Source organism: Python bivittatus, unplaced genomic scaffold (genome assembly GCF_059951505.1).
Source record: "Python bivittatus isolate LINGU-HERP-01145 unplaced genomic scaffold, Pbiv_v1 ctg000850_np1212, whole genome shotgun sequence".
Taxonomy (NCBI): domain Eukaryota; kingdom Metazoa; phylum Chordata; class Lepidosauria; order Squamata; family Pythonidae; genus Python; species Python bivittatus.
In genome coordinates, this window is record NW_028277112.1 from 25,311,687 (window position 1) to 25,335,919 (window position 24,233).

General features: G+C 37.0%; 1 protein-coding gene across 2 annotated transcripts in view; it reads left to right on the plus strand.

Annotated features, from left to right (window-relative positions):
- SRFBP1 (serum response factor binding protein 1) overlaps nt 1–24,233 on the plus strand; it is a 44,792-nt gene that overhangs the window by 12,962 nt on the left and 7,597 nt on the right. Inside the window, exons 2-4 of one of the 2 annotated variants that reach the window (XM_007433843.3) lie at nt 4,015–4,103; nt 9,443–9,515; nt 21,420–21,491. In XM_007433843.3, the coding sequence (XP_007433905.1) occupies nt 4,015–4,103; nt 9,443–9,515; nt 21,420–21,491 (234 nt within the window). The remainder of the gene's footprint in view (nt 1–4,014; nt 4,104–9,442; nt 9,516–21,419; nt 21,492–24,233) is intronic. The other variant, XM_088129970.1, reaches the window with a different exon arrangement.

The window sequence follows — 24,233 nt, forward strand, 5'->3', positions numbered from 1 at the left end:
CAGATTTAATTTAGGTACATTTTATAAACAAACTATTTTCATATCCATACCTAAAATAGCTATGTAAGCTTCTAAATAAAATATTTTTCCTTTTTACTTGATTATTTATTGAAGTTACATGTGTTTGAGCATATTTCCTTAAACAAAATCAGAAATAATATTTATAGACAAGTATTGACTATTGCAGGGATAATTTATTTAAATGTGCAGTCTGTAAGAGGATTTCTAAAAAAAGTGCTTCCTATTTATATGATATTAAGAAGAGCATTGGTTAATGTGAAATAGTCATCTTGGATAGATTTCTTATTTATGGCTCATTGGTTTGAAGATGTAAACCTTTCTATCTGGCAGTTAACTTCTTGAGGGTTGTTTTTTTTTTAAGTTTTACTTCCTTTTAAAAATCAAATATTATTTGAGGTGCCACTGCCCTGTGTTTAACTCACCTTTTTGAAATTGATCAGCATGAGGAATGCAACTCATGCCCCTGAAATACAGCATTTCCATGCTGGTACCTAAACTATAGTCCTTCTCTCAACTCAGTGCCTTTTTCAATTGCTGCAGTGGTTGTATAATTGTGAATTTTCTCTGTGAGCATGGCTGAGAATTCTTATTTTTGGAGTGGTATTTCCCAGATGTTTGGCACTGAGCCTTACTGAGGTTTGCCCATAGCCTCCAGATCATCATTTGGAGTGATAAGGTGACTACCTTGCCTACACTTTTTTGGTGGGGGTGAATGGGAACCATATATTTAATTCCTTCCTTTGTTCAGACATTTACTAACTAGTTATGTAGTAATAGAACTTCTGTTATAGCCTGTGTCACAGATAACTTTGTGGAAGACAGATTAAGGTGATTGGCTTTTTAGACTCACTCATCTTCAAATTAAAATATTTCACCTTCTCTTTTTTAAAAGTATACTTAACAGATATCAGCTATGCATTCCCTTGCTGATGACAATTCATTTTTTCTTATATCCACTACTCTATGTATGAGGAAATCCTTTAAATGTTTGACTATCATGAATAGTGTACTCAGTCTTGAGGTGGCCTTTCTGAAGGTGATAATTCCAACACATAAAGCTACTGAAATGTTCCTTCAGGATGGATCAGACAATCCAGGACAATCATTTTATGTCCTGAATCTACCTTTCTCCCAAAGGTGAATTTTGATTTTCACCATAATAAACCTTTGCTATTGTGTACATTTTTCATTTTGTCATCTTTGTACCTGGAACACTCCTTCAGTGTCTGAATGAGACTACCATCTAAATATAGATAGGAAAGAGCTGTTTCACTCTTTCTCTCAACAGTTTCTCTTCTTTGAGGATCCAAAAAAGGAGCATCCAATTTGTCTTTAGAATTTTTCAGTTTGAATTAATGTGTTATATTGTGTTACCAGCTGGTCCAGTGCCCTGCTCCTACTTGTCTCTGGGATTGTTCTGTTACTACTTTCTCTGTCTTTGAAGTCTTTTCCGTCAGATTTTCCACTTCTCTATGGGGCTGGTCTCCACTGCTCATATTTCTGAAGCCTTATTGCATGAATCTGTGAGCTCAGGCACATGCTATGTTTAGTAAAGCTGTACTATCTTCTTTGCTGTCCTAACTAGAGCTGTCCTAACCATCCATCTTATAAGAAAGCTTACATTCATCCTTATGTGTGATGTATAGGGATCATACTGAAGAACAAGTTTCTTACCTGTAATTGATTCTTTGAGTGGTTATCTGTGATTCTGTCGGGCCTAGCCCAAGGAACTCCAGGAGATCCTGCAGAATGAAACCAGCAAGGTTTATTAGCTACAACCCCTTAACAAGAATCTTCCCAGAATGAAACCAGTTCCCAGGCTCAGCCAGTTCACACCGATGGAATTTCTTAGGGAGGTGCCAGTCTCCTCCGCTTATCTCTTCCTCGCTCCTCTGGAGATGAGAGCACATTCTTTACTCCCCTCCCACCATTCCAGTCCATCACAGATTCATACAATCATTCTAAATTATTTACATGGTTATTTATTTATTTATTTACTGTTAAACTTGTATGCCGCCCATCTCCCCCAACGGGTGACTCTGGGCGGCTCACAATAACAAAAAAGGAAAAAACGCCAATCCCTCCAACAATAGCTAAAATCCATAAATAATTAAAATAGAAACATACATTAAAAAAATCCTAACCCCCCCCCCTGTAAATTTTAGCCATAAAACCTTCAAGATGCTGGGCGGGGGGAACCAAACCCATCACCCCACCAGCCATCTCTACAGATGCGAGCCCCCATCCGGCCCCCAGGCCTTCTGGCAGAGCCAGGATTTAACCCCTTTTCTGAAGGCCATGAGGGAGGGGGCACACCAGACCTCAGGGGCAAGATGTTCCATAGGGTGGGAGCCACAGCAGAAAAGGCCCTCTGCCTAGACCCCACCAATTGAAATTCCTTGACCGGTGGGGTCTGCAACCTGCCCCTTCTGCTGGACCAAGTGGGACGGGCTGAAATAACCGGGGCGAGACGGTTCCTCAGATAACCTGGTCCTGTGCCATAAAGGGCTTTAAAGGTGATAACCAGCACCTTGAATTGGACCCGGAAACAAACTGGCAACCAATGCAGCTCATGCAAGAGCAGTGTTATATGTGCCCTCCTAGGGGCATTGAGAACTGTCCGCGCCGCTGCATTCTGCACCAGCTGTAGCTTCCAGATACTCTTCAAGGATAGACTTGAAGGAAGTCTTGTTCTATAAAAGGCTTAGAAGAAATGCAGGCATTTTTATTGTAATTTTGGGCATAAATGAATACAAATAAGCTGTCTTTGCCTGTTGTCTGTGTTTAGTCTAAGAGTTTTAAAATGTCAACTTAAGAATATTTTTCGTTTTTTGTTGCTTGCTTCTGGTCAGATCTCAGGTGTGCTTTTAATCTTTTGATTGGCAGGTAGTCCTCACTTAACATTCAGCGATCACTCAGAGCTATGACAGCACTAAACAAAGGGACTTATGTTTGGTCCATGAAGTTCTGGCCATTGCAGCACCCCCACAATCACGTGAACAAAATTCAGGCCCACTTGGGGCTCCCCGCATTTACAACTGACTTTTGGCCACCCACCTACCCACTGCTGCTGGTGGTCCCCACCATCCAGCCCTGCCCACCGCACCATGAACTACTACTGTACTGGCTGGGGTCTTCTTTTGCACCAGTGCAGCCAGCCTCGCCCAGGGCCTCCGTTCACGTGCCAGCCAGGGCTTCCATTTGTGCCTTGCTCAGGGCCTTCTTCTGCAAAAGAAACCCGCCATGTGAAAGAAGGCCCTGGCTGGTGCAAACAGAGGCCCTGGATGGGTGGCAAGAGAAGCTCTGGCTGCATTGGTGCAAAAGGAGGCGGTGCAGAAGAAGGCCCTGGCTGGTACAGTAGTGGATTGTGGCGTAGCAGGTGAGGTGGCAGGCAGGGCTTTGGCTATGTGGATGGCCAAAAGGGCAGATCGGGGGGAGATAGGCAGGTGGGGGGAGTTTAAGAGGAGGCAGTCCTACTCCTTACCACCTTACCAAGGCTTGGATCTAGGAGTGTGATGGAATGGAATTATGAAGGCCAGGCTCAGGGAGATAAGCGTTTTCTTAGTTCCCATGCTCTTTTGGTGAATTAAGAAAACGCTTATCTCTCTGAGCCTGGCCTTCATAATTCCATTCCGTCACAAGGAGGGACCAAGCTAGAAATGGCTTGGATCAGGGTGAGTCCTCACCTAACGAGTGGTAGGATTTGGTTAACAATGGCAACAGGGACTGCCGCGATTACAGTCACATGATGTAGTTACATGATGTTGCACTTTACGACCACATCGCTTAGCGATGGAAATTCCGGTCCCAATTATCATCGTTAACTGAGGACTACCTGTATTTCTTAATTGGCTGTCTATTTTGGGAAGTGTTTTGATTTCAATAAGAAAATTAACTGAAAATTTTTATAAGTTAGGGAGTGATAAACTAGTATTTCAGTATAAAATATATTGATGATAATACACCTCTTCCTCCTCCCCCTCCCTTCCACAGGTTGTCAAAATGAGAAAAGAAGTGAAGAAAATCAGAGTTCTAACAATTCGGAAACTAACTAGACATATTGCTAAATTGAAGGGGAAAAAGTAAGTTTAAGTCTTTTTTTTCCTCTATGACTTTTGTGTAGAACAAATAGGCCAAATATAATTGATTTCTGACCAGGTAAGCTGCTGTATTGGTGGGGGAGGGCTAATTCAAAGCAAACATGTTCTCGTGTTTTGTATGCTTTTTAAATTTAAACTATAGTACCTGCAATCCTATTTTACAATAGTTTGATAGACATATTTTACTTCTTCCTAAGTGGCTGAGTTTACCTATAATGAAACTTATTTTGGGTTAAGTGTAGCAGTTCTCAAACATTGTGGTACCACAAACTCTTTAAATAATAACTGAAAGTGTGGGTCCCCATTAATAGAATTAATAATTTAATTGGTGTTAGAAATAATATATCCATTTAAATCTATATAACCCGGTTTCTCAACCTTTACATTTGTGGGTTTACAAAGGCAAAATGAGGAACCAAGACTAGAGCAAATGTTGACAGTGTTCCTACTTTACCCACACCAGCCTGATCAAGTTTTTAAAAATGGTATCTTTCTCCCCCTGCTTTTCACACAACTCCCTTGGGGTTTCCAACACACAGTTGAGAACTCCTCATGGAAGTGTAATATGGAAACCCATCCCAAAAATGAAAATTTGGCTAATTTGGGGAACACACTAGAATATGGATTTTTGGTTTACAAGTCCTGGTTTGTTTTAACTAAGGCTGATCAATTTTTTTCTGAAAGAAGAACCTTGGCTTGTTTTTCCCCTTGTCCATTTCTTCTGAGTATCGACAAAAGGAAATTGAGAAAACAAGCCAGGAACTGTCCCCAAAGCTATGATTATATGTGCAAAACTGACCAAAAAAAAAAAAAAGTTTGATTTGCTGTTACATATGAATATTGCCTTTGTTTCTTATACTGTGTAGCTGTCACTACTGTGATACATCTAATGATACCTTTCTGGAAGATACAGAATCCAATAGAAGTTTTAGTTGCCATATGTTTCTTAAAGCATAAGATAAAAAGTTACTTAGTGTTTTCAATGAAAAGATTCCCTTTGGTTTGATAGAAATAATGGTAGCCGCCCAGAGTCTCCCATTGGAGAAGATGAACGGCGTACAGATTTAATAATAAATAAAAATTAATTAATTAATTAATAGTGAGTCGGTCCCTTTTGAAACATTCTCCCATATATCCTGAAAACCTAAAATACTGTTTTGTTCTTGTTGTTGAAAAGAGTTGGCTGTCAACCACATTATGCTGGAAGTATGAAATGAACAAGAGTTACTTATGATATGGGCATATCTCACCTTTCCTCTGTTCTGGTTCAATATCTATAAATTGGTATGGCATTACAAAGAGCAGTATTATTTAAAAACATGACTGTAGTTTTAAACTATATATCAAACAGTTTCATTGTATGAAGAATTATGGATTTACCAAATATGGGATACAACAAAAAAGTTGACTATATTTTTGGAAAGGCAGCATACCCCTAGGATTTCAATCTTGGATCACTGAAACTTGTTCACTTTTGGTCTCTGATGCAGCTCTCTAGTGGTATAATGGAAGGATTGACTAATACTGTATTATTTCATGTGGTCAAAGATTAATTACGTGCTTTAAAATTGGACTGAGTGACTTTTTGTATATGTAATACAATGTTTTTGTTAGTTACCTGTTTTTCTCTTTTGGAGTGGATTGATGTTGTGGATTTTGTGCTTTCTAAAGTTTTATTTTTCTTTTGCAGGGAGCATAACATTAAAAAAAAATTCTGTAATGGCCATAAGTGATTTTACATGAAACCATGTATTTCTTTAATTAAAAAAAAAAACAGATTTCCTGCCTCTTATTTTAAACATTTTACAGTGTGGAAATCTTTAGAGAATAGTGGACTATTGTAGTTCTACTCTATTGTAGTAGAACTCCTCTTACACAGTTATTTAAAAAGGGATTCCTCTTTGATTGGGCTCTAGAAGTTGCTATCCCAATATATGAAAAAGGAGCAAGATCTAACCCTGGGAACTGTAGACCTGTCAATGTAACCAATATGTGCAAGTGAAGTTTATGCTGTGCATTTATCAGAAACTGTTTACACTGACCAGAAGATACACTAGTTGTAGAGAAAGCAGACCTAGACAACATCAATCCCTTATAGACAGCAGTTGCATTGTGTCCTATCTGATACAATTTTACAATACAATACAATGCAATTTTACTCTGAGTTAAAAGAGTATATGCTACTTTTATTGATTGAAAAGCCACATTTGATTTGTTTTCACATTTGTTACTCAGGGCCAAACTTGCTGCCAGTTCAGTTAATGCCTGCCTAGTTTTATTTTTTTTAAGTAAAACATTATATGAAAATATTTCAGTTCTGATTAAACGGACAAACAACAGCCAAATTTTAGAGGCTGTACGTATATTTAAATGTCATGTTGTACTTTAAATTATTAACATATAAGAAAGAAAATTCAAATTCAATTTGTAACATATGGAATCCAGTTTTAAATATCCTTCTAATCAGTATTGCTGGTGGTAAATTATTTAATAAAATATGGAAAGAAAGATAACTTCCTAACATCTATAAAGTATTTACTTTTCACAATCATAAAAGCACGAATACCCATTTACATTATTCTGCTAGTTTCCAAACCATTGGAACGTAATTCAAAAGAGCATGCCTACCAAGAATTTTGCAGAACACAATTAACACATGAAATAGCTTCTGTTTAAAAGGAAAACGTTATATTAGAAGGCCACATCATATGAACTAAGGTTCCATTTTGGGAAGCACATCTCTAGCAGTTAACTGATCTCATCATTTTTAAAAAGATTCATACGTTTCTAGAAAAAACAACTTCCTATTCAAGCAGGTGAGTTCTGAACTAGGACAATGAATATAAAAAGTTGCAATTATATTTGGAGGTACTTTTGACAATCGTAAATAAAATGATTGATTGGTCCTTAGAGTGATAGAAACTTATAAAACTTAGCAAAATGTGTGTATGTAAACAATAACATACTTTAAAAAGAACACAAACATTATCATTAAATGTACTATATTTTTATGTGTCCTTTTAAAATTCATAGCTCCTAATAATGACTAGTATGCCTGCATAAAATATTGTATGTATCTACACTAGGCCTGTATATAATAACATATTTTAGAATGATAAAGTATATATGCCAGGCCTGCACAACATACAGTCCATGAGATGCATGCGGCCCGCCAAGCAGCTTTGTGCAGTCCACCAGTGTTCTTTGAAAAATAATCAATCCATCACTGCCAACCGTCACCACCGCCTAGGTTTTTGCACAACTTCCTCTCCGAAAGACGTGCTGCAGTGCACCTCCAGGCCTCACGGACATTGCCAGCTCTATTGCTGCTACTGCCAAACAGCTGATTGGCAAGGTAGTTCTTCTTTTGTGGCCTGCAATTATTTTTTAAGGTATTGATCTGGCCCTTTCCCCTCTATGAGTTGTGCAAGCCTGATACACAATTAATTTGCATGCTAGTAAAATAATGCTGAGGATCATCCAACACAGATTAAAGCCCTACATGGAAAAAGAGATGCCAGATGTTCAAACTGTCTTTAGAAAAGACCAAGGAACACAAGACATTATTACTGATGCATACTGAATAATTGAAAAAGCCAAAGAATACCAAAAAGAAACCAGTGTGTGCTTCATTGATTAAAGAAAAGCCTTTGATTGTGTTGATGATGTTAGGCTGTGGAATGTCCTTAGGAAAATGGGAATCCCAGAACATCTCATTGTCCTCATGCAAAATCTATATACAGGTCTAGAAGCCACAGCATGAACAGAACATGGTGAAACAGAGTGGCTCCAGGTTGGCAAAGGAATAAGAAAAGGCTGCATACTCTCCCCTTATTTATTCAACCTATATCCTGAGTATATTATTAGGGAAGCAGGATTGGAAAAAGTTGAGTGTGGCTTTAAAATTGGAGGAAGAAATATCAATAACCTGCACTATGCTGATGGACACTACTGTGATAGCCAAAAATGCAAAGGATTTGCAAATTCTAATAATAAAAGTCAAAAAGCACAGTGAAAAAATGGGACTAAAATTAAATACAGGTAGTCTCCGGGTTACAGATGACACATAGTTAAGAACAGAGCCCACTGTAGCAAAATTCAAGTTAAATACACAATGATTCGAGTTAAATACACAATGGTTCGAGTTAATTACACAATACTACTTATACAGTATTATACAATAATACTGTTCCGGATTACATACAAATTTGACTTAAGGACAGACCTTGAGAACAGAACTCATTCTTCAACTGGGGACTACCTGTATAAAAAAGACCAAACTAATGACAATAGGTAGAACAGTCTGCCTTAGAATTGGCCTTGAAAATAGTAAAGTGGTGGATAACTTCTGCCTTTTAGGATCAACCATCAACAATAAAGGAACAAGCAGTCAAGAAATATGCCACAGACTAGCACTTGGTAGAGCAGCCGTGAAGGCCTTGGAAAAGATATTCAGATGTCAGACTTATACCTACAAAAATCAGAATTGTGGTGACACTCTATGGAAGCAAAAGTTAGACTGTGAAGAAACAGGATAGAAAGAGTATTCAATGCCTTTGAAGTTTGGTGTTGGAGAATTCCATAAACATCCAAGAAAACAATCAAATTGATCATCGAACAAATCAACCCATAGTTCTTAACCAAGGCACAAATGACTAGGTGTAAATTATCCTACTTTGGACAAATGTGAAGACCTAGCTCTCTGGAGAAGGCTGTAATGCTGGGAAATATAGAAAGAGAAGAGAAGAGCAATAAGATGCAGCAAGTTAGAATGGTGATGGGTCACCATCAGAAGACCTGAAGGACCAGGTTAGGGACAGGTCATCATGGAGGAAAATCTATGTGGTTGCTAACAGTTGACACCGATTTGATGGCACATAGTCAGTCAATCATATATACAGTATATAACAGCATGCATTGTTATCAATTTTAAATATAACTTATTTTACTGCATGTAATATACTCATTCATAGATGATAGAGCTGTGCAAACCAATCAGATAGCATTTCAGAACACCACCCTTGAAACAAAATGGACTTGTTCTTCTGGTGGCTCATTGCAGCTGCTTAAAAAAACCTTCTGCAGTTGTTTGTCCATGTTTGTGTATGCACAGAAACTATTTCTGTGATTGATACAGAGACAAGCATGCACACGTGACAAAGGATGCAACTTTCTCAGCTCTGCAAAGGTAATACTGTGAGCAAAGCACTCCTCTAAATGGTTTAAGAGAGAAGTGGGGGGGCATAGAGGATAAATGTTTGTAATCACATATGTAGGTACACACATTAATACAATATGAATTACATGCCTTTCTTTTTCAGGGGTACTGAAGATGCAGTGTTGAAAAACCATAGACGTGCACAGAGATTACTAGAAGAAATTCATGCCATGAAGGTAGTGCCATGCCTATTGTAAACAGCTTAAATTGCATACAGTTTAAATTGTACATATATTTTTCAAAGTTTTGGTTTTCAAAGCTTTTTAATTTAAGTAAGCTTGGTTTTAGCTCTTGTATATGCTAGGTTTGTCTATAGCTATTACATCTGAGAAAGCACCAGACTGTAAACTTGATGGGACACAACTGTAAATTTGTATTTTATTGTTTATTGGTATAATTGTCAAGGTGATAGTCACATTTGATTTCAAGAGTTCCAAAGCTACGCTTACAGTTTTTCCAACATTAGTATGTATCTCAGACACAATTCCTGAGGTAAACTGTTTCTGTTAAGTGCTTCTGCTGCTTAAAAGCATGGATGGCCATTATGGTGGGTGACATCATAGTTCTTAGTCTGTTTCTTGCCAGCTCCTTACATTTTTGTGTGGTGCTGTCACTGCTCTAATGCACAAAGCAGCAACTGACAAAGTGGATTGAAACCAAAGCTTTTTTTTCCCCCGTATGTAGGGCATTCATTAGTTTCTGCAAGTCTCTCTTATTTCTTTTACACAGACATGATGGGCCATTAAAAGTCTGGCAAACTCTCAGAGAACATTTTTATAGCAGTGAACTGTTAATCATACAATGTATTTTCTGTGAAAAATATTAAACATCAAAATATAAGAATAATCTTTAAGGTTTACCCATATGATTAAACTGCAGGAATGCTGTTTTCCCCTATTAAGTAGCAAAATATAAGAATAATCTTTGAGGTTTACCCATATGATTAAACTACAGGAATGTTGTTTTGCCCTATTAATGAATGCTTAATTTTGTGTCATAATTAGATTAGCAATATTAATTTAGCTTTATGTACTAATCCTTGCAAATATTTTAAACTGAGAAATTTTAACCGGATTAATTAAGAGTAGATTAAAACAGTTTCTTCAAGGTTGTAGCCTATGAGTTAAAACTGTGTGGAAAAACTTTCAAAACAATTGAAAGGATTTAGTATACTTATCATGCTTTGAAATTTCCTTTTTATATAATTTTATATAATGTTTTCCCACTCAAGCAAAAACAATAGAGAGTGGAGCTTCAAGTCTTTGTCTTTTAGATGCCCTTTCCCCAATTCAACCAATTTTATGTAAGTACATGTAGTCCTCACTTAACGACCCTCATTGGGACTGGAATTTCCATCACTAAGCGATGAAGTCATTAGGTGAAACATAACATGACCACGCCGCTTAACAACAGCAGTTTCAGTAGTCCTGGTTGCAATCGTTAGGCCAGGACTTCACATTTCTCCTGCCCTGCCACACTCGCCTCCGCTTCAGCTTCCCCCATTTGCCTGTCTCTCCACCATCCCTGCTGCCCCGAGCTGCACCACCTCTGGCACTCTGCACTCTGTCCTTCATACATGCTGCCTCCAGCTGACCTTTATTGTCTTCTTCCTCCCATTGCTGTTGAGGTGCACTTGACCCTTTGTGAGGGAGCTGCTGGCCATGTGCAGCCTTCTCAAGTGTCACACAGCCTTCCTCACGCAGCTAGCAGCTGCCTTGCAGAGGGCCAGGCCAGGCGCGCCTCATCGGCAGCAGGAGGAAGAAAACGACAGAGGTCAGTGGGTGGGGGTGCAGGGCAATAGGGTCAGGGGAGCTCAGGGCAGCAAAGTGCAGGGCAGCAGGGGTGGCAGAGCGCGGGACAGCACAAGCAGCAGGGATGGCAGAGTGCAAGGCAGCAGGGATGCAGGGGCAGTAGAGTGCAGGGCAGCAGAATGCACAGCAGCGGCACTGCAGGGCAGAGTGTGCCTCATGATGTTCAAGAAGCCATGGATTCTGATGACTCATACCTTTAATCTCTTTATTTCTGGTTGTTCTCTAGGAAACTCCTTAAATAGAAATACACCAGAAGGAACACTTTCAAGTAGGGAAGTTCCTTTTAAGAAGTCAGGGCTAGATAAAATTGGACTTCATAAGCTGGAACGTCTTATATGAAGGCATTTGGAAGTTAAGCATCTGTTCAATTCTATTTTTCCTTTCTTTCCCCTGTGCCTAATAACCTATCTTAGAGAAGATAAGTGGAAAGTGGCCGAAGAAACATGTGTTCCCCAAATTTTGATGAAGTGTCTTTTTTCCTTTGGAGGTCGTCCAAAACTACCAGGGCCAGAACTGCAATTATATTAAAGTTATTTGGCCCAAGTTATGTCCAGTTAGTGTGATAAATCGCAAATCAGCTGACAGTCATTTGTGAGTATTCCACTGCTCTGTCAGAGCATCCACCAACATTCTGTTCATGTGCTAAAAGACAAATTGTTGATGAATTCTAGTTTCCTGATATGTGCAAACACTTCTTTAAGAAGGAAGTCCTTGTTCATCTTAGGCCAGTGTGGAATTTGAAGCACTCATACTAAAAGATGATTATAGAGAGCATGCCCTTTTGCAAATGGTGGGTGTAACCATTCCTGAAACATTGGGATGCAGTTTGCTACTATTTTTATTGGTAAAAATGCATATGGAGCCCAAATAAATTCTTAAAAATAAAAAGCATCTGCATCTATCTGTCTGTCTCTATTATTTCTGTGCCGCTTCATTTCAGATTGGCTCTGAGCAACTGGTGCTTTGCAGCATGCTAGTTTCAAATATTTCCTTTAAATCAGACAGGATGTCATTTAAAGGCATGATTACATACCAAAAGATGATCTCAGTTGCAAGTAGAATTTAGTATGAAGAGCTATTGAATAATCACTACTTAGAGTACATAGATAAAGATCTAGGCTCTTGAATATTTATGTTGCCCTCAGTTTGCCAGCCGAAAGATATAGTTTGTATTTAACTATATAAAATTTAGTCTTAAAAATAGATTGCACCAAAGTGAGTTGGCGTGAGAGGTCCCTTCCCCTTTATGTTTTATTAAGGAAGAGTAACTGTTGTTGGTAACAATAAGATTTTTATACAATATTTAGCATTACTCATTTAAAACCTGGAAATGCCCTTCTTTGTGAGGAAGCAACATTGTTCAAAATGTGAGCTAAGTGGAGAGAAAAATTGGGTTAATTGTTTGCAGGAGTTCTTGAAGCTATTGGAACAGAAAACTGTTTTCAGTTTCTTCAGACTTCATTTCATCAGAATTGTATGAGACATTTATATTAAAATACCAGGAAGAAACAAAGAACATTATGAACCTAGCTAGTTCTTCATCTAGGAGAAAATGGGTTTTAACAGCATTTGCTTCTAAAATGTTCTCAATTAGATTTCATGGATAATGATTTAAACTATTTTACAGTATATTCCTAAGGTAAAATGTAACATTTAATACCAAAGTGTGACACTGACGAAAACAAAACTTTCTTGTCTATCCCTTAAGTACAATTAAGAAACTGAAAACTAATCATTGTTTCTGTGCAACCCATCTGGAAACAATTATTCTCTCATTATTTTTAACTGAGGTTAAGGAATTTTTCACTATCAGTGTTGATAATGGTACTTAAAGTTGAAAGGTGACATGTATAATCACTGCCTAGAAATTAGAATTTGAAATAGATTAAGTATATACTGCCCGCCTGCAGATTCATTATTACTTTTTTAAGTAAAATCCATGAGTCAAATTCAACTTCTGGTAAATACATGGAGAAATCTATGGAGGGCTTTGGATGTGGTTGATTTTTTTATAAAACAAACAACAAAAAACAACAGTACTTGCCCTTACCTTCTTCTGGGTTATTTACAGTATTTATTTAATGAATTCTCTGTCTAACCTAAAGCCCTGCGAATAGTTCGATCCCCCCCCCCCGGCCCTCCATAATGAATATTATAGTAATTTGGCAAGGTGGATGGATGTGAGCAAATTTTAGGATGCTTTCTAGTGCTACCAATCAAAGGATACTTATTTTAATTTTTTTTGGGGGGGGGGAGGACAAAAACAGAAGAATTAAAAAATATTATAAAAGGAAGATGACTGTGTCAGACGCCCCCAAACCTTATGAAATTCGAAGAATGAGCCAGGAAGACTGTGGAACAAGGATGCAAATGTAATTGGGAAGCACTGTAATCTCATATTCACCTGGAGATTTATATTGTTCTACATATTTGTCAGCAACACTTTTAGCCAAAAAATAGGGATTTTTTTTCTTTTTAGTAGCCTCTTCACATTAGGCACTAAGCAGAGCTCATATGGTCACAGATACAATAAGCTTGATATTTAAAGTATTTACTAATTTTAGCTTTACCTCACTGAGGTTTCAGATTTTTAAATTTTTTCTTTTATCCCTGAACATATTTATCTTTTGTAGCCACTTTCTCTCTCCTTGCTTATTTTTTTAAGGTTTTGTCTCCAGTTGGCTTTATGTTTCTAGAAGTCAACCATATTTAGGCTGTCATGTGTAGAAATTAAATGGATAAATTAAAGGTAGTTAACATAGTTTGTCAAATGTTCATGCCTTTTGGAGGAGCATCCCCCACCCCAAGAGTCAGTCAGCCTGCCTGCCTTTAAAAATCTGAGGCTTTTTTCTTCAAGTACTGAGTGTGGGAGTGGCTGACCTGCTGGGTGAGTTTCTTCTTTCTTCCAGCACTAATATGTACAGGTAGTCTTCGACTTATGTCCATAATAGGGACTGGAAAATTTGTCATTAAGCAATGCAGTCATTAAGTGAGGTATCATGTGACTGCACTGATTTTATGTCTTTTTTCCGACGGTTGTTAAGCAAATCACGTGGTTAAGTGAATCATACAGTTCCCCATTGATTTTGCTTGTTGGAAGCCAGCTGGGAAGGTCGCAAATGGCAATCATGGGATCCCAGGATGCTGCAACTGTGATAAATACATGCCGGTTGCCAAGCACCAGAATTTTGATCACATCACTCTGGGGATACTGCAATGGTTGTGAGTGCAAGGACCAGTCATAAGTCACTTTTTTCAGTGCTGTTGTAACTTTGAATGGTCACTAAACAAATGGACTACCTGTATCTATGTTGTTATATTGCATTTTGGTTTTTTTTACATTTTATTCTATTACGTGGTCCTTATAAATTTGCACTGTTACTGAATCTATATTTAAGTAGGTAGGTAGATATATAGATCAGCCAAGGTTGTCGAGGTATATATGTATACAATGCTGTACTCACTTCAGTGTGTATACCTATAATTAGTCTTCATCATAAATTATTTTTTGTTTAATGAGCTAATTGGGTTAAAGCAAGTGACTCCATTGAAGGACTGAAAAATGTCTATTTGAGGGGAAGGGTTTAGGGGTAAAATGATCCTTATTCCCCCCGTGCCCCCCTCCCAAAAATTGAAAATGAACCTGAGAGGTCTGTGAGAAATGCCAAAATGGGAATGGAGCAGTTGAAAGAAAGTTTCCCTGCTACTGCATATAAATGAACACTAATTGTGATTTTGGAGAAGATGATATAGACTGCATTTCAAATGAAAAAGAGAAGATACTATCACAAGTAAATGCTGACTTTCAAAATGGGAGTATTTTAGGAAATAGAACATACAAACATTATAATTTTGGCTTCTTTGGTTGCCCCACTGGATAATGTTGTGATCTAGCTTTTTCCTTTTGCATAACTTAGTTTTTATAGAGTTGATAACCAAATTACTTTCTTGCAATAGCTAGTAAAGAGCAATTTGAAGAGCTACTGCTTTTAAAATTACCACAAAATTATTGTCTTGTTCATTGATGGTTGCAGCTTAAAGGGAAGATGTTAAATTATGATTCTTCTATTTGAAATAGTTTCTCTAGTGATTTTGTCTTAAAAGCTCAGGTCATAATTTCCAGTTTAGAGTTTAGTCTGAAGTCATTCCTTCATTTTCTCTTGGTGACTTCTTATAGAACATAAAATCCCTAATGTGCAGTATTTATGAAGCATGATCCTGTGCATAGCTCCCCCTGAGTTTGGTGAAGCTCCTAAGACTAAATTGGAACTTGAATGTATAAAGTTTCTTTTTCTGCCCACTCTTTTTTTTATTTGGTATTGTGCCAGGTATTTAAGCCTATGAGGAGAAACACTCTTCTGCTTCTTTAGGTTGTTGTTGTTGTTGTTGTTGTTGTTGTTATTATTATTACTACTACTACTACTACTACTACTACTACTATTACTATACCTGGACATTTCTGATATTTTAAGAATGAGAAAACTTATGTAGGATCTCTGACCCTGTGGATGCAGCAATAACCTACATCCCATGATCTTTAAAGGAGGGAGGAGTTGAGTCCAATGGCCCCTGAAAAACAGGGATGCAGCCCCTAGAACTCTTCCAGAATCAAACTGCAACTTTTAAAGTGACAGTGATATTTTATGAATATCATTTAATCAGTGCAATTTTTAATTTAAAGATACATTAAATCATCAAATTCAAATCTGCACTGGTACGCTACTGTTGGGAATGAAGCCCCCATCATGCCACTTACTGGCTAATTGCAGCCATAATTGTAGGTCTGAAAAAAGTTGCAAAACTCTAGGAAAACCACTTCCTATTAAGAGATTATTAATTAGGAAATGTAGAGAGGACCCAAGAATATTCATGAAGCGATCCCCTGTCCCAACTTGTTTGTGCTGGTGAGGGGGTTTGAAAAGAAGTTGTAAAATGTCAGTTGAACATGATTCCTGTCAATGAGATTTCTTAGATGGATGATGATAACTGCGTTCAGTACATGTATTGCATAAAAAGTAATCTCAAAATTTTGATTTTGAAGCAACCATTTCAGATGTTCCAAAATCAGCACATGATTTGAAAATTTGTTTTAGGGTTGGAAACATTTTATAGTTGTATGCTGTAATTTTATGGGGTTGCCAGAGAATTCTGTGATTCAGTAAGTGTTGGACATTGCTTCCAAGTGGGTTATTGGTTTATTTTTAATTTTTCTAGCCTGCTGATATAGCATCAGAGATAGATCATGGCCCTGGTACTGCTGGCTGATCCTGGGTAGGGTGATCTAGGGAATGGCATGCTGGACAAAGTAGCAGGTGTTCAAGCAGCACATGACTCAGTAAAAAGCCATTCTGGATCCAGTCTTTGCTGCTTCTGGAAAACATTGGAAAACTGCTGCGATTGACTGGTTACAATTGGGTTGTTGCTATTGGAGGTTAACAAATATATCTTGCTGCTCCCTCAGAGAAAAATCCCCATATTTTTAAGTACAATTTTTTTAAAAAGCCTATACTTTTAGTTTTATTTGTAATGCATTGAAATTAAAACTATAGCAGTTTTTAAAAAATGAAATTGGTCTTGGTATAGCTAATCTTCCTTATTTGTCAATTCATTATCTTATAAAGAATTCAACTCATTACCTTATAAAGAATTGACATTCTAACCCAACTAGTTTGTGAACAACTTGGAAAATATGTTTAATATTGAGCATGAAACAAAATAACCAACAGACTATGGAAACAGTTCAAGTTGGCTGTGTTTCAGTGGAACAAAGCTAAAGACATTTTGGTGTTTCAGTCATGAGAAACAGTGGGAAATTGGAAAAAGGTTTTTACTCCCTCAGAAAAGAATGAACAGAGTGCAACAATGAATATCAAAAACAGACTGAAACTTACATTGCCATGCTTTGACAAAATACTTTGCCCTTGCTCTGTGTGTGTGTGTTGACTCCTGGAGACTGCCTATGCTACAGGTAATCCTTACTTAGCTACCACAATTGGGACTAGCAACTCCATCACTAAGTGTCACAGTTGCTAAGCAAACCATCACATGACTGCAACAAACTTATGACATCACTTCCCATTTGGTCGTTAAGCAAGACATCACATGACTGTGATTTGAGATTTTACTGTCAGCTTCTCCATTGACTCTGCTTGTCAGAATCCAGTTGTGAAGAGTGCAAATGGCGATCACATGACTACAGGACGCTGCAATGGTCATAAACATCCGCTGGTTGTGAAGTGCCCAAATGTCAATCACATGACTGCGGGGACGCTGCGATAGATGTAAATGTGAGGAGCGGTTGTAAAGTTACTTTTTCAGTGCCATCTTAACTTTGAACAGTCACTAAGCAGGGCAATCATTAAGCGAGGTCTACCTGTAGTCCCTGCAGTTTTCTTGGCAAGATTTCAGAAGTGATTTGCCATTGCCTTCTTCCTAGGGCTGAGAAAGAATGACTGGCCCAAGGTCACACAGTTGGCTTTGTATCTAAATCAGGATTAGAACTTGGCTTCCTGGTTTCTAGCGTGATGCTTTAACCACTACACCAAACTCTCTCTCTGCCCTTGCTATATCAGATTAAGAATTCCGGATTTCATACCTTTCTTACTACCACTCATGAAATAGAATAGCTAGCTTTAAAATAGACTGCTGGAAGTAAAGGGCAACAAATTGACTAATATCAATAATGTGTCCTGTTTAGAAAGAATTAGAACATCTTAAATTAAAATTCAGCCCCACTTAGATTCTTCCTCATAAAGAGTTGCCAGTTTTCATAGAATACACTTGTGCCATCTGCTTCAAGAGCATATTTTGGTTTAGTAGATGCCTCTACTATAAGAAAAAGAAGATGAATGATGTTTGCTGGTTTTCCCTTTTCACAGGTCTCCCTGAAAATTGGCCTCAGAGGACTGGGAGACCCTCCGGAGTATGTGAAACATGTTGGGGGGACTGCAGGAGTCTAGGAATTGGCAAACATTGTTCTTTGCTTTCTTTTATTAACAGGGCATCAACCATTCTAGAAATTCTAGAAACAGAATACCATCTTTATTTTTGACACACTTACCTAAAGCATTGAATTCTGTAACATCTGCAGTATATTTAACACAGAGCACAAGCAGTGTTAATTCTTTTTTAAAATTAATCTTTATTTAAGAAGAATACAAAATATAAGTGAAATACAAAGATACACTAAAATAGCAAAATCAAATGAAACAATCCTTAAACGATAAAAGTCAGAAAAAGAAAAGAGAAAAAAAAGATAAACTAAAAAATCTACCTTATTGATTTGCACTGGTTTATTAATACCAAACATTACTATAGTATAATCAGATACAAAATATTATTGTATAGTATCATAACATCTCTGCCAAAGTAGAAATGTTGCTTCATCCTTTGATTAGTGGAAAATATTGCCTTTTCCAGGCCAGATAAGTTACACATTTCCAAAAGCTATTCTTTAATATCTGGAATAATATCACTTTTCCAATTTCTCGATATTACTCTTTTAGCCACCACCTATACATGATACAATCATAATTCCTGATAAACAAGTTCCAAAGTTTTGGTACATAATTCAACATCACATTGACAATCTTTAACTTTTAAAAGTGTTCCCATAAATGTGCTTACATACATTAAAGTACCATTCCAAAAAACTGACAAATGATTACAGGGCCATATCATATGGGCCAATGAATACTCAAATTTTTTACACCTTCAACAAAGAAAATCTGATGTCCATCATTTTGAAATCATTCTTTGGGGAATCCAGTTAACTCTAATACAAATTTTTGATGAATCAACTTTAATCTCAAATTTGTTCATACCATTTTAACATTTTTAAGAACTTGTAGCCACTGATGGACCTTTATCAGAGATTCCAACTCTTTAGATCATATTTAAAATATCCCAGAAATGTCCACTTAAAAAAAAAAAATCTTTCCCTTTTGATGGAAATATCAGGTTTATTTCGTCATAATTTCGTTAATTCCATCAGATAAGAAAGCTTCTCAGGTGCCTTTGAAGTAGTCAAAGAATCTGGCCCATATTGAGCCATTCAGACATGCCTAAGTTGAAAATACTGCACTGTTGTGAATTAAGCAGCACAAATTCAATTTGAAACCAGGAAAAATCTTTAAAACAATCATTACATAATAATTGGTTTAAAGTCATAATCCCAGCTTCCACCCATACTATCCAGTAAAAGATTTTACCACCTGTTAGGAGAATTTTTCTAAAGAGTTCAATATTCATGAGTCTCATTATCAAAACCATTCTATGCCACAATATGGTCCAAAGGTTTCTCACACCTGGCACTCCTGGAAATAAAACACCTTTTCTGTTATATGTTGTTCCAAGCATTTGCCATGACCCCAAGGGAAGTAGATAATAGCTTTCCAACATAGCCCATAGAATAAGTTTTAGATTCTTCTATTCATCGTATTGTTATATCTGATCATGCTCCTATTACATTAACTCTTTGGTTTAAACAGTTTAAGCCAGTTATGGAAAGTGGTATTTTAATACTTTCTTGTTACCAGAGGAGGGGGAGAACTCTGCTAATGATAGCAGCTTGGCAGATCTCTAAGGAAGAAAGTGTTTTCACAGAGATCCTACTCCCAAGTTTCTTAGACCTAAGGTGTTTAGAATGCTTAATATCAAAGCCCTCAAATTTGGCCAGTGGCAAATCAATAGCCAGTAGAGCTCTTTCAACACTTGTCTAATATGGCAGTAGGCAAATGCACGATGCAACCATTTATTCTCACCCTGTCCTCAGTTCTACATTTTGAAAGTTCCTTGTTTAGTCTTGTAAGCTCTTGAGAAGCAAGTCAATACTTTTCTTGCAAATCTCTTTAAAATACCTTATGTCTCAAAACTTGTTATACGTTGCATAGTATGACTTCTCTGGAAAGTACCCTGTTGCATACTTTTTATATATTCTCTATCTGTTGGCAAAATGGGACATAGCCAAATGCAGGTCAAAGCATCTGAGAAAGTTTAACACAGCAGGGAAAAAAGGCATTGCTGACTGTGAGAGTCATTAACTTGAAAGTGATGTCTGCTTTGCTGATGGAAGTCTGTGTTAATATTTAGCAACACAATTTAATGTGGTCTTAAAAAAAGTACAGAAGGAAAACAACCTTACCCAGGCTGACAAGAAGATGGTATGGATGATCCTAGGGTTGTTCTCCATACTTATATGTATGCTTCAAAAATTCCCACTGAAGAGAAAGCTGACATTGCAGATCAAATGGCATGCTGCCAGAATATTTAAGAGCAGCTGGATGGAGCACTGTAACACAGAAGACAACCTTGCAGATTATTTGTACTAAATAACCTTTACGCGTAGTTGCAGTTATGTGCCACAAGATATCTTAAGTGGAATATATGGGAAACTGTTAACCTAGGAGGGAATTTGTTGTTTGTAAAGTTGTAAAAGCAATCCTTATAGCTTTGTAAAATCTTTTCAGATAAAATTCTTAACTCTACAGTATCACCAGAATAAGGTTTTCCTTTAAAAAATGCTGATCTAGAGCCAAATGTGGAAGTACAGAAAGAGATAACTATAGAAAGATGGTCAAAAGGACTAGCAGAACAAGCCATCTGCTGTTCTCCTAGAATTATTGTCCCTAATCTGGCACCTATGGTCCCATGCTGTAGAGTCAATATGCCCAGGTCCTACTTGGCATTTTTGGTACCAATCACCCCAGCAGCTGATACAGATCATCCAGAATAGATAGAGGTGATGTAGCAAGGTCACACTTTCTAGCATTTCAGCACCTGGTCTAAAATGTAGGCTTTACTTTGTAAACAATCACAAATCTGCATTTATTTTCAGTAGTTGCACTAACTTAGACAGACCTATTGAATCCTGCTTGAGCTGGACCAGCACTATTTATTCCTCTGACTATTATCATCAACTGCCTAAGAGAAAGGTCCCCAGATTGTTTTGAGTATAATATGTATTTTATTTGCAATTATTTGCATTGCTTGAATTTGTGAAGGTTGTTATTCTGAAAAGCAGGAAATAAATAATTACAATAAGTAGATAAATATATTTTCATTTTCCAGGGTTTCTTTTTTGTTTTTTTTGGCTGTAATTATTTTTACTTCAATTTTGTCTCTGTACTTATTGTTTAACTAATTACTCCCTTGAATGTTCTCCCTGAACAGAAATGCAGCGCATAAATGACACTTCTCTTGCTTCTTTCTTGGACTGAAACTGCTCACATGCATGCACAGAGGAATTAACCAACTCTTTTTATTTTCTAGGAGATAAAACTTGATCAGGTTACCAAATCAGCACTTGGGAGAGAAATTGACTTTGGAATTATCTGTAAAAAGGTTTGATACTTTCAACTTGTCTTAAAGTTGTATTTTTGCTTGGAAAGTCTCATGCCACCATCAGTATTTAACACAAGCATATATGTTTACAACCCTTTTCAACATAAGTAATAGATGAAACTTCCCAGTAGTGTGTCAGTGCAACTTATGGAGCATCCCCAAGGGCATTCAACAATATCAAAATGGTAGGCATGACCAGGTGATCGAAGCTTTGCTACCTTTTAATGTGTGTGTGCAACCATGCAATGTGTGCAAACCATTTAAAAAAGAGCAAGGCTTTGATCACCTGGTTGCATTTTGATGGCATTGACCATCCCTGCAAATGACCCTGGCAACATGTTATACAATGCTTACAGATGTCAGCACAGATTCTTCTGTGCTCTTGTTCTTGAATGTTCTAACTTCTAATTGCAAATGCATGTTTTGGGCATGATAGAATCTGTGACAAGATTTCTAATCACAATTAAAAATTTGTTACATTTTCTCAGCTCTCTGCAAAATAAAAAAGGCATAATTATATGTCTCAAGGAGTAATTCTTTATATGGCAGTAGACAAGGTAGTTGCCAACACTTTCAGCTTTTGATGATGATAGGGAAAACTAGACTCTATAGAATTGGTAATAATTATGCATTTTTGCTACAAAAATCAATTTAAATGGTTTAAAACGTATTTTCCCAAATCTGACATTTATTTTAGATGTTGTATGCTGATTAATGGAAAAAAAAATATGTTGCTTGATATTTCAGCAGATGTTTTGAACTTAAAAGCCCAGAAAACATTTCAATACAGGTAGTCCTGGCTTAGCAACCACAGTTGGGACTGGCAACTCCATTGCTAAGTGCTGCAGTCACTAAGCAGAAAATCACATGGCTGCGACAGGCTTAGACATTACATTCCATTCAGTTGTCAAACAAAACATCATGTGACAGCAACTTGCGGTTTTACTTCTTCATTCTTCATTAACTCTGCTTGTCACAAGCCAGTTGGGAAGTGTGCAAATTGTGATCTCATGACCATGGGATACTGCAACTGTCATAAATGCAAGGATTGGTTGCAAAGCTGGGGTTTTTTTTACACCATTGTAACTTCGAATGGTCGCTAAATGAGGTAGTTGGTAAGCAAGGACTACCTGTATGTTTCTTTATTGTTCTGAAGTAACTGTTTTAAAAAATCTGGCTATTCTCAAGAGTGGGAACAAAGATGGGAATGCATTTTAAAATGGTTGTGTAGGTTATTTATTGCTGAATATCATTCTGCTAACTGATGGATATAGCAAAAAAACTGATGGATATACCAATCTTCTTGTGTCTATCAGTGTCCAACTCAGTCTTTGAAATGTGGGATCCTGAGATTCCCAAATTTCTGCCTATTCCAACTTTCATTTTTTTTCCTTCTATTTTTTCTTTATTCAAACAAAAACAAAACCAATTAGGTGTGGGTCTAAAGGATAGAGTGAGGATGACACTACTACTATGTATAATCCAATGATCCAAGCCCTAGTTCCAGCAAAGCAGCAGTATATATTTCATTGAACAGTATGGAAGCTTGGGATGTATATATTGGATTTGTTTTTATTTTAAAAGGAACAAGTTTCGTATTAGTATAACATTCAGGAAGCTACACGACTGTTTCTGTAGATGCTAGTAAGGTCATGATTAGGTCAGTAACTCCAGATTTACCCAACACATTTATACTCTGATTTCTCTTCATATATAAATGTTTCACCTTTTAATTAGCAGAACATAAACAGTTAAAAGGAAAGAAATTATTTCTAACTCTTGATAGTGGTTTGGGGATATATTTAACTGCAAAAATGAGAATTAGCTGTGCAGATGAACAGGAAGGGACCTTTTTTTACATATAATATCTACTAAGACCACCTTTGGTCATTTTTCTACCACCAAGATTACTGTTGTATTGCTGTAAAATCAAGAATTTTCCTAACAGATTTAAATATATCTCTTGTATTTGAAGACTGATTGCTTGCTGCAGTTATTTAAGATTCAAAGATCTTGCTTTAATTTATGTACCTGTGTGTATGTAGGTTTTTATATTTAAATTATGAGATTCAATTATAGCAGCATATTTGCAAAAAAAAAAAAAACAGTAGGCAACTCATCACAATTCATTTACTGTTATTGCATTTATTCAATGAGCATTGAAGCTAAATGTTGTGTCAAGTGATTTCAGAAATGTAGGGATGCAGTCCTCACAAACCAATGTTGTTTTGATAGATTAAGACTCCTAACTTTGAAAATATTATTTTGGTATCATGCTAATTATACCAAATTATGCCTGATTCTTTCAGAAATGTTGGCATTTCTTACTGCATTAATAGCCAAACACATGATTACTTAAATAAATTCTTTACATTCTTTCCTTTAAAAAAATATACATGCAGTCGTTAAGCCACAAAAAAATAAACAACTGTCAAGTCTTTGCTTTGAGGCTTAGCAACTCTTACTGAATTAATGTAATATTTGACATTATGCATACGCTTTATATTGTATGGACATGGAATTCTACCGACAGGTAGGGTTTTTGCTATTTACTTGTATTTTAAGGCCCCCAAATACTTGCAATATGAAGGTAGAGCTTCTGCTAGGGGCTTGGTTTCTGGGTTTTTGTTTTGTTTTTTTGGACTCTGCACACTTTTAGGGCAATACCGTTGCTTAGTTATCTTAGACCAGGCCCAAAATTCCCTAGCCAGCTGGGAGCCAGCTGGGAGTTGAAGTCCACAC